Source organism: Varroa jacobsoni, unplaced genomic scaffold (genome assembly GCF_002532875.2).
Source record: "Varroa jacobsoni isolate VJ856 unplaced genomic scaffold, vjacob_1.0 scaffold_678, whole genome shotgun sequence".
Lineage (NCBI taxonomy): Eukaryota > Metazoa > Arthropoda > Arachnida > Mesostigmata > Varroidae > Varroa > Varroa jacobsoni.
Window position 1 is genome coordinate 60,183 of NW_019213580.1, and position 12,369 is coordinate 72,551.

General features: G+C 42.4%; 1 protein-coding gene across 12 annotated transcripts in view; it reads right to left on the minus strand.

Annotated features, from left to right (window-relative positions):
• LOC111262601 (protein lap4) overlaps nt 1–12,369 on the minus strand; it is an 81,501-nt gene that overhangs the window by 57,510 nt on the left and 11,622 nt on the right. For all 12 annotated transcript variants that reach the window (XM_086969223.1, XM_086969224.1, XM_086969225.1 and 9 more), the window contains exon 2: nt 11,916–12,033. In XM_086969223.1, coding sequence (XP_086825349.1) covers nt 11,916–12,033 — 118 coding nt within the window. The remainder of the gene's footprint in view (nt 1–11,915; nt 12,034–12,369) is intronic.

Consider the following 12,369-nt stretch of genomic DNA (forward strand, 5'->3'; position numbering starts at 1 on the left):
TGTGCTTATGGCTAGAAGATACGACTACGGTTGCAATCATTCACTGGCAAGACTGTGATTCATCTGTTACAGATCTACATAGAGCAGTGTGAAGCTGTGTCTTCAGTGGTCGAGCTGCTAACCCATTCACGAGTTCTATTTGAGTCCCGAAGTAGAGAAGACAACGATGTACGCACCATTCTACAAAGCCAACTTGACCGCATCGAAGCCCTATAACTGTTGTGCTTGTACATGGCTATAACATAAATGACTATCCATTGTAGATTCTACCCCGTGTCTGTGACTATCCGCAGCGTGGTGCCATACAATTTTATCTAGGCGATACGTATGTTATTTAACAGCAATTATATCTAATATGTTGTCGACAGGTGTAACGACGAAAGCTAAACTACTTTGTCTTCATTTCACATGACATATAGACACATTTTTACCGAGCTGAGTTGTCCTCTGAAGCTACCTGGTTCTTTAGATTTCCCTGTAAAACTGCCATCTGAGTCAGTCAGTTTCGTAAAAACGTCATTTACCTTGGTAAATCTAGCGTTGAAGGAGGCAAAATTGTGCGACAAGTTGTCCTATTTCGTTATCTGGTCAAAGAAAAAAAAGTTCAGTGTAGAACTTACGGTGAATTCGTGGGCATCTCCAAGGCACTTATGAATTTCTGAAGGCAATTCGCCTTATCCAGACTTCAGTGCGGTCAAATCTCTGGAGTCGCTTTACCAGCAAAATGCTAGAAAAACAGCTGTGGATGACTTTACATTGTTTTTAATAAGTGTATAATTGACAAATTCAATCTTCTTCACAAAATAACTAATAACTATATGAAAGGAACGTCTTTCTTTTAGCTGTAAAAAAATGATAGAAAATAAAGTTTTTCTCGTATATATACATATCTACTAGCACAGCTCTGATTAGTAGGGTTATTCATGCGCTAAATGCCGCGTGAGCTTTGCTCAGTAGTGCACGTCTCGGTCTTTTTTAAACCCTCAGACATAACCGGTTTGAGATATGGCAGTTTTTTGTTGTCCCGAATCATATTCAATATAAGCTTAGACAATGAACGCAAACCTATGATAAAACAGCGGTGACCGAAACCACTTCGGACGCTTTCGTTGAACCATTCTAATATATATAGATACAAGATGTCGATACGATAAGTTTCTTTCTCGAGGATACGATACAAACTATTCAGGTCGAGAGTGCAGAATGGATCGTAAATCGGTCGTGATTAGGTCAGGATTTATCCAATTAGTGTTAATTCAGTATCTCTTTTAAGGAAACTCTTTAATCCTCAGAATAACGTAACATCCTTGATTGAACTAAACTAATCTGTCTAACCTATGAAGCTTAAAGTTATAAAAATAATAGTGGGGTTGTTTTTAGGACTATGCTGTCCTCTCTCTAACTTAAGCCTCAAAACGGTTTCAACCTAGATAGTTCGATCAAATCTCTAAAATAGACCGTTTTCAATTTATGAAATATATTTATTACCTTTAGTGCATTGATTTCCGATCCTACAACTAGGGGCAGAAGGCAATTCACGAAGTTACCACCTAACAACCTAAGCTATTATAAGGAAAACAACCCAATGCGATGCTTCTAACGTTATGAATAGACTTTACGCACCGTTAACTCTGTCAGAAAGCTCACCAACTTTCCATAACTTAATCCTGTACAGTGGACAGTACAGGAATGAGCAAGCAACGCGTTCCAGGTCCCACGTGGTAGCAAGCTTAAGCGACTTGACAAAAAGGCTATGTATCCTTCTTAGTGCTACGCAAACCCATCTGCCACTTCTACAACCCGACAATACCAGCACACTTCCTGTACACCTACGTATTAGGCTCTGGATTCATTGCTTGATGGCATTTGCCAACATCTACAGTCTCTACTGGCGGTGCTAGTGGAGTTGATGGGTGTCCGCCGAGTGCATCGATCGATAACAACAGTGGGTCGCAGACACAATACGCTCTGCGCGTGCTTGCTTGAGTGTCAGTCCGTGTATCTAATCGTGTATTAGTTTTCTATGCACCAAACGTGTTCAGTCAGAGAACTAAAGTTCTGAAAGAACTGAAGTTCCTTAGACCTATATGAATTGCACGAGGAAGGGGTATATAAACACATCACACGAACCCCACGCAATGCGATGATAAGTAAAAACAAAGGGCTACAGCGCTCTCTCTGTTATATCACGATGAGAGAAGACTCGAACGAGACAAGATGCTCAAGTTGACGTGCAAAAAACGCTTGCTTTAAAATATTTCGGTCGATTGGAACCTTTATTCACGCTAACTCGTGGCTTAAATAGAAATCAAATGTTAAGTGTTCCAAGATCGATTCGCTCGTGGACCATGCCGTGATAGCACATATATAGCGCCATTTCTTGACAAAGATGTCGTCTTGACACGGGATGCGAAAGCTAAGTGGCAAGCTGATACACGAATGCAGCACAGAATTCCTTTGTGGATATGTTCATCTACTATTGACCATTTACTCCTTCGGGAATTACGAAATGTAATATAATTAACGTTACGTTTTGCTAAACGACCCCTATATGAGTGAATATCAATTAGATTTAGCTGTTTTAATGGTATCAACGTGGCGTTCTCATTCAAGCAAGGAAGACAAGTGCCTGACTCAAGTATGCCGATGCAATCAAGTACTTCGAAATACATTTCACTTAACTCTATTGGCGGAAATAATTATCGACGTGTTCACCAAATCACATTTCGACCTCCCGTATCGCATTCTCACTATTCGTTTCTGATACCCAAAGATATAAGTTTAGACCCCAGTACCACGATCCGTGACGACCCACTTTGCTATAGACTCATTTAATAGCTGAAGTTTTCTCTGGCCGTAATTCCAAGACCTAGCTGACCATGCCTCCGATAAAAAAGACAAACAGCAGTTAATTAGATCTGTAGGCGTACGACGTTATACACCATCGATATTTGGTTTTTGCGTAGTGACTACAAAACCCGCATACATGTGTGGGTCGCTTAGAGAAAAACCGGTACTGCTGGCGAAAAGCCGACACCTTTAATCCGTTGCTCGGAACGGAATATCTACCGTGTCACAATAGTAAAGAAAGGCTGAGTGCAATGCATCTTACAAATATGGTATTTACTTATTCGTCAAAGCTTCCGACTAATGCGCATCATTCGAGAAGATAGTGAAGATCATACAGGAGACAGGATAACTCGCCCCTACTTTTTACAGCCTATACAGTTTACGCCGAAGTGTCAAAACACTCTTTGGCACGTACATTTTCGACTTTCGACAACGCGATACGTCAAAGGTAGATTTACGGGTAGTAAGGTAATTAATCATAATTTTGTTCCAGGCGTTTTGCTGCAATAAAATAATAAAAATGATGACTAAGCAGAATTCGCACTTTTGGAAACTAAATTGATATATACGACAAACGGCTTCTCCTGATCGTCTAAGCAAATGATGCGATTACAGTGAGTAACTAGAAGCCTTAACATCTATCAAATACATCTGTATGGTTTGTTGTCGAGTTCGAGTAACAGAGTTGGTCAATGGTTACCATGAACACTTGGTTGCATACTTCCAGCTGTTCGTGCGAAGGAGCCGATATGCCTTTATTGCCAACGAGGTAGAAGTCAACCACAACCTTTGAACAAATCTCCATTTCTCCTCAGAACGAAGGATGAGCCATGGCTAAAGGGGCGCAGATCACGGCATGGCTCGAGTATGCATGAGTATTAGAGGCTTCTGATAATAGCCTCAAAATGACTTAGCCTCTTTCTACCTCTTATTTTTTGTTTACCGCCAGTGCCAGACGCAGTCAGCTGAAACTAATTCACCCCTTAGCATCTATCCTCTCAAGGTCAATTCTGTCGCGCGAGGGGTAAGTTATCACCAGCGCCACCTGCCAGTATCAGCTTTAAGTCAATACCATTGGAGACCGGATGGCTCACAGAATTCAGTCGTGGTCACTACCCAGCCCTTAAGACAGCCGATTTTCACACTTTGCTGGTATGCCCCATTCAGGCTCAATTCATCTCATAAAGCCTTATCGACCTCCGGGCGCTTTTGGCTTAGAGCACTTTGGTCTAGTTTGCCTTTCACCCTAACCCCGCTGCTACACCCTCCTCCACCACCTCTTTCCCTGCGAGGTACATAGCAGCTTCTTAGGTAGCACAATGGCAAAAGTGTGGAAAGTACATGGAATCTGCCCTTGAAATCAAGTGCTTTCAGGACCTACGGCTATCGTCGGGCCAGAGGGCGCGAGGCAGCTCAGCAAACGATCGTCGACGACTTCGCAGCAGTGGGAACTCATTCGTTCACTTGAGGTTTTCCGTTTCTTCTAGATGCAGCGATGCGATACGATACGTGCATACAGGACATATACATGTTACAGCGGATCTTCTTAGCGGATGTATTACAGCTGGTATCTTATCGATATGTAGATACGCCACCAAAAAGTAGACTGACGTGGCGGGTCAGTCGCAGTTTATTCGTGGACTGACTCCCTGGCTGCCTGCCAAGTGTAGGATTCATAGCGGAAAAATGCGTATTTAGATAAGTTTTAGTTCTGACGAAAGGGAAAAATTGGACTGCTGACAGATGATGTATGGCTACACGAATATCGAACGAATGCTCCGGCAGAATTTGTTTGAGAGTAACAACGAACTCTGTAACGTTTCTGGCACGACAACAACAAATGATGAGCCAACAATGATTTTGCAAAAGTAGGTAGAAATGACGGTACGGCTAAGGATAGTGAGGTATAGCGACTTTCTCCAAGACCATTTTTCATCTCTTCCTGATACAGTTAAATGTGTAATTACCTGTACTCTGACAGAAAATGGGAGAGATGTAATGATCTGTTCGTCATTCTGAGTCACGATTCGTCAATCTGTTAAACACTCGTTAAACCTTGGTTCAGTCACTGCTAGGAACGACTCATAACGAAAGACTGGAGTCAATTTAGATGGAAAATACCTATTTAATAAATACGACCTTAGCCAAGCGGGTTTATATGAAGCTCAACTAAACAACTGAGTACGTTTTGTGCTCCTTGATTTTGGCATCTTTGCCCACGAAAGGAATGCCTTCTCATTTTGCAAACGAAATCGCAGAGATTACCGTCGTGTTAGCAGTGTCTTCTCATTGTATAGTAAGCCCTATTATACCGTATTACACAGCTGCTAGCCTAATATATGCTAAGTAATGCTAACAGAGAACAACGAAAATAACACAAGAGAATCTGACATTTGTCGAACACAGCAGCCAAAAAAGCAAAAAACAACAGCGGCAACAAGACATCGCTCGGTGGCGACAAGCGCACTCGGCGTTATGTCGACGCCATGAAGAGTAACAACAGCAATGAGTCCTGTCCAGTAAAGGACAATGGCATTATTACTATCATCAATAGCCAATACTACGGCCATCAGAACCGGGAGTTCAATGGATTAAGCCGCTACTGGCGTCTCGTTGGCGTTCTCATCTCATTGCACGCCTCCTGTAAAACATCGCCGTGTCATCGTGTCTACTTTCGGCGCTTCTATCCGACCGTAGACGGCATAGGGTCAGGTCATCTTAGCGATGACAACTTTAAGAATCACAGCACTTTAACAAGCACATCACCACAAACAACAGCAAAAAGCACGTCAACAGCAGACGTGTCGCAAACAGACGTCGTAAAGGAATGAACTGAGGAGCGCGATTTCTCGTGTTCGCCAGGTTCGTCCGGCTACCTGGCTGCCTCTGGTTTGCCAACCTATATCCTTTGGTCAATTTCTCACATTTTTACTATTACGTTTACAGGGCACTAAAGTACAACACAATATAACTGCTTCTATACACACATTAGCTATTTTTGAAGGCGATGTGATGTCGAAACTGAAGCCGGACTTTACGGTCGTTCTTAATCGCTTCTTTCTATTTTGGCCCGTTTGTAGCTTACACGCGATAAGGACGGAAGAGGTTGGGGCTTAGAACAGACATATGTGAATTAATCGTATAAACAAGTTACAACGTCAATACGTCCTCCGCACTGACCCCTTCAGAGACAGATAATAGCTTAGAGCCAAACATGCGCACAAAAACCTGTTGAAGCACACAGGCGTTTCTATATTGAAGCATATCTGCGCAAAACTGGAGGCAACTAACACTGGTCTAACAAAAAACGACTGATAATAAATACTACTCGATACAGAGCAGCTATTACAAAACACTGGCTAAGAGTACGGATACCGGAAGAAGTAATAGCAAAAACAGGACGTAGGCGCACGACCCAGAAACCAACTGAATCGAGCTGTTTCGGCGGCGAACAGCCGGGCATGTTCATGGCCAACGATTTTTGCCTCTGACTCGAAATTAAGCCCCACCAAGACATGATAGTACGTCCTTATGCTATATGCAACAATAAACCCAGCGCAATGATGCCAAGCGGTGACATACTGCGTCTCGTGTCAATATGATTTGTATTTTCTTATTGAGCTCCCTCGTTTGTCAATGACATAGGTCGGTGTTGCGGTGGTTCGTCCATTCAACAATAATATCATCAACGCCTCGTGCATATCACTATATTTTTAATAATAATAATAGCACGCTCGAATAAACATTGTCGTCGAAAGGCTCTCGCAAAAACCTTAGGTCGAATTGTTGCTTCTACGAAACTTCGGCTTGACTACACCAGCCAGGTTTTTCCCTATACTGATTCTCCTCTGTTTCGTCATATCTCTTATTCATCAGAGACAGGTGCAAAATGCCCTGAGTCTTCCCCTAATCTTTCGTACGACTCTAATCGCTTAAGGCCGCAGATAAGACGAACCACACACTGTGCACGGCCATAGCTAACACAGCAGCGCTCGTAGAGGTCGACAGAATTATTACTGCCAGGTTCGGTTAAGATCTTCTCAGTTATAAGTGAACGGCTCAGAGGTAGGATGCCAGTTATCTACAGCAGCCGCAAAATCAGCTATCACTACGATTTGTTCCAGTACCGCTGCTTTGTAAGCTACTAGTATTTATTAGTACAAAACGTTGCAGTTCTTGGCCTAATAAAAATCATTTGAGCTTCAATCAGCTGCCACCCGTGAAATCTATGTGTACAAGCGAACTGATACTCAAGATATTCGCTAAAATTTTACGGCAGACTTCTAATAGTGTTCCATCGACGATAGCCAGATTCAAGAGAATTCACTCCTATTATAACGACAGCTCCTATTGGCCTCTTCCCGATACCAATACATCATTCTAATGATCTTGTTACACCTGATTGCGCTAGCCACAGCTGTTTTCTAAGCAAATCAGAACGCAAAATGAATTTCTTGCCGGTTAACTCGTAACTCTATTGCAGGTTAGTGTTTGTTCACGTCTGAAACATTACCAGAAGGATGGTTATTTACGCAATTAACCAAATCATCACAAATGTACAGCCATAGTGGCAGTCTTGTACAATAGACGAATGACGCCCTAAGCTAGTCCTTGATCCTGGTAATTCATTGATGATGAATTCAGCTCCTCGCTGACTCGTTCCGGTAAAAGCACTGCACAGGTGCCCTTATCCACCAGTATTGAAGAGCATCCGGTGGAAATCAACAACTACAACGACGTCTGCTCCAGCCGGCGTGTTCTCTACACCCTCAGCAACACCATAGAGCGTTAGCAGTGAAGCAACCAGGTCGCCTGCCATAACGAGTAGCGTGTTTAAAAATTTTGGAGGCATATGTCCTGAAAAAGCAGTACATGATACGAGGTGCGATCAATGCGCCCAAACAGGTGCGTATGAGCCGAATCGAACAGATAGGTCAAAGTGTGGCAGTCACCAAAGCAACTGAAACAGACCAAATAAGGACCATCTGTGATGAATTAATTGACCCTCGAATGTAAGAGAAATGGCTATTTAAAAGTGCGGTAACCTATCGAGGGTTTCAACCTGCTGCTTTTTCCTGTGCGTGTTACTTTCAGGTTACGCTTCTATATATTTCTCTAATGCTTTGGGTGAGAAATACAAAACAAAGCTATCTGCTGTCGGATGGAATTTCCGTCTTGGCAATTGCATAAATTGCGGACGAGTGGGTGTTACCATAATTCGCGTCCGCATAGAGCACTTCGTATCCTATTGACGATAGGACAAAAAGGTTTCAGCGGGCAGTAAAGTAATTGGGAAGGTATGAACAGTAGTAGCAGAAGCAGGCAAAAAACAACGAATGCAGAGTGTAAAAAATGCGCCAGAAAGAATGCGCCTGGCCCGTGTTGAAGCCACAAACGAAAAAGTCTTATGGGATGCTAACGCGGGTTGGGTACGCCCGTAAAAATGGCTTATCAACTAAAACGTTGAAGCAAAATCATTTTCAATGCGCCTCTAAAGTTGATACAATTGAGGGTCCACCGGGGGGCCAGCAGTAGATTTTCAAGCAAATTGGGAGCCACGTGATCATCAGTATCGGTTTTGTTATCACTATTGAGATAGCAATACTCCTAGCGAAGCATTCGGCCGAGCTCGCATTATCTGTCTCTTTTTTTTTTTTGCTACCGAGGAACCTTCCAGTAGTTAAGATTTTGGCGATAGATCTATCCTAAGCACTGTGGCGTATACACAATATTTGTCATATAGGGTCATGAGCAAAGCCGGGCTCGACTATCACTGCCAAGGTTAATACCGTTTTAGGCAATTCTCATTGACAAACCGTCATACCAGTTCCACCGTTTAGCGTAAAACAATTCAATATATGCACTGGTTACTGTTCATGGAAGCAGCTATACGCATCAAATTAGCGTAGTGGGCAAATTACATAGATGTGCGGGGCTAGTGAAAATCATGTAAAATGTATTTTAGCTAGCAAACAATGACGACACGGACTCACACCACTGTGAGGGTGGTAACGCGTGTCCGGGCGCGCTCCGCAGACACGTTCCGTTTAGGTTCTATTAGAAGATTAAAAACGTAATCATTTGGCACCACGATCCAAGACAATGGCGTCCATATTAGCAGCTGAGCCAGCATCGCAAGCGGGGTGCGACAGGCAACTACTCAAACGGTTGACAATGATTTCTACCTATGAGGTCATCACTTCTTCCACATCTTTCGTACACGAGCTCAGTCTCTGGCGTCGATGTGTGGCAATAGTTTATATTGGTACTATTATTGATAGTGGTGCTATAGACACATGTATGTTATGTATATGCCGGTACTTGAATATCGCCAAATGCCCATCCGAAATCGCATATTTGTATTATTGATTGCTACAAGATCAATATGCAACTTATTTGGAGTAAACACGTGTTAGTCATAAAGGTGGTTCAACTTAATAACTGCCTTTAATAACATTCTCAGTGATGAACTGTGCGATCATGTAGGTACACGAAACAATAGAGCAATGATTTCTCTTGCTGAAACATTTATCTGCCAATGTACATAATGTAGACTGGAAGTTTGTGTGCGCCTCTCTTTTCAAGCGTATCTTTTCACATATAATCAGTATGTTTATTATGTTCGAACGTTTAGATCTAACCTTTATTCTACCAACAGGACTTGTGACTGTACCCCTTTAGAACGGACGCGCATTTTCTATCTCACTATGTATATTACAACGGCAACCAATAAATTTAACCACTCGCATCAATATACGTCAACAATAACGTGAAGAACAACATTACAGCCTGTCAAGCAATGATGCAATTTCACGCAGGGAAGCTGCTAGTCAATCACATCGATACAAAGCTAAAACGACACAAAAAAAAAGAGACACCGTATAATAAAACATCACCAACGTTATCCAGACGATGTCACACGAATAGTTAGAGGCGCCACTGATGTCGATTACATTTCCTAGAACGTCCAATCAAGCATGTGCGTTTTTAATTAACAGCTCAAGCGAGCTAATGACTGTACGCACACAAAAGTATCTGCTTAGATTTATTCCACAGGACCGCCAGATCATGTAGTTGAGCCCCACGCCTGGCATATCGTGCATCCGTCATCAGCCCCTGAATCGGTCGTTCGCCGGCCTGCTGTTGCAACCAGCGCCCAGCGCTTGATAAGCAGACGTACTTCCTCGGACAGCAGCATCGTAAATGGTACTTAGTGCAATAACAACAACCATTATGGACTTCTCCTGATGACCAGCTGCCCTACATCACCGAGACCCGGTCCGTAGTAGTTCTCTCACTCATCAATATAAGCCTGCAACCCACTCGATCACAGTTATATCCCACAGGGTATACAGCCCATAAGCTACTTATTTAAGAAGAGAAATACGAAACAGCAAACAAATCAACGAGTATGCACAGAGTAAACGCAATGTGACTATAGGAGCGAAGAAGTACTAGGCATTAAAGTAGCCTTATTTTATTGATTCTTGAATGGTCTCGTGTTTCGACATTGGTCCTTTCGGATCATTGGCGGTGTGTCTATTACTAGAAATATTTTGCCTTCATAGCTCAAGTGGAAACGCAGCGTCTCCAGTAAGCGCCTATCATAGTTAAAAGCACATACGCTAAGAGCTTTAATAACTATCTATCATCTCACACCCATGCACACTATGCAGTCATCTAGCCGAGCCACTTATGTAACAGCAATCTCTCCTTGCCTTAATACACTGTAACTTGACAAAATTTGATCGATCGGTCTTGACGATTTTTTTAAATTTGCTTGATTCGGAATAAGCCGTTCTATGAATTCGCTCGAACCGAATAAACCCCCAGAGGTGTAAGTAGAAGCTATCGTCAACACCAAGATGAACGGATGAGTATCGGCTACGACAACTACCAACAGATGTCCTATATTTCACAATTTTTTTTCAAATATGACAGATGTATGTTATACAACAGAATTTCAGGCATATACGATTACCAGCGGAAAATAAGAGACAGGCTAGGTGAAAAGCCAGCTATGATACTGTGTAATCGATACAAGCCATTGCCCACATGAAGAGTCCACGTGATATAACCGCGATGGTACTTAGAATTCCACCAGCGCGTTGCACGCCTTTGGCGGGTAGCTTCCGGGAAACGTGTAAATCGCATAGCTGCTGACGTATCGAAAGTACATATGTATCAATCATAAATCGTTGGGGTGGCGGACCGTGATTAACAATTGTACATACGAGCCTAAAAATGACGACCCGAAGCACCCCTACGCATACCACACTAATACAAGCAACCCGTGTGCGTAAAAGTAAGGTTTCCTGAAACGGCATACGCACTTTGTCTGCTAGGGAATCGTCACCAATGTACGGGATATCATCATGCGCGTATAAACCAGTTTGAATACATGTACAGTCACCAAAACGTTGATATCCTCCTTCTTTCTCCCTAATGATGCTTGAGAGACCATCGGCGGCCCTCAGCAGTCGCGCGTCGGCCTTTTGAATAAAACATAGTATCTCGTTTTGCTGTTCAATTTCCGATATAAAATGAAATTACTCAGAAATACAGTCGATTAAAGAAGCAGCTTTTGTAGTTTGGTGCGTGGTCTCTGAAATGTTCAAAGAAGCTTTTACAAGTTTTGTATGACATAAGATTTAAGTCGATTATGCTTTTTCGCTAGTTATTACAACGATATTTTTCTCTCTAATACCATAGTGCCAAAATGATGTAGAGATCGGGAAATATACACCAGCTTTAACATACAGCCTCTTTGATGTTTTTTTTGTATCTGATTAACCGAATCGGTAAGGTTTTTGAAAACTTATGGACACTTTGTATAGTGTAACAGAGAGCCGTTCATTCTGCGGCTCTTGGAACTTACTTGTAATTACGAATTCCACTGCAAGCTAGCTGGCGTAGAACAACTATTGGCATCTAAGTACATTATTTCTTTGCCCTAACGTGTGTAGTACGCACACAATACTGGGAAATCCCAATTTGAAGTTATTCATTGTGGCAGCCAAGTATGATGTGTGGTTATTGGGTCGCATTAATCCAGGACGGCTTACCATTTTTTGAGAGATCAAGTTCTTGCAACAGCTGCCAGTTCCCGATGTCTTGTGGAATCTCTTGAATCTCGTTGTCTGAGGCTGAAAAGCTCCGTAGCTTCTGAAGTCGAAATAAATGCTGCAATTTGACACAGCAGAAAAGCACAGCATTAGAAACTTACCGGCAAGATTCTGAAGATTTTAGTTGATCAGAACAAAGAGGTGGCCAGTCATAGCTGCGTGCTTAAATAGATGAGTCAATAGGTGGTTAGCTTACACCCGAATGGAATAAAAGTCAACTAAATCTATTTACAATTGATTTTCAAAAACCCAACATGACAAAAAAACGCACCCATCTATTTATCCTTAGCGAAATCCTTAGTGCAATCTAGATATGATTTCGGGAATATCGACACAAATCCACGGTGATTCTAACCTGTGATAACACTCACGACGTGACGCTTGACCATTTGGG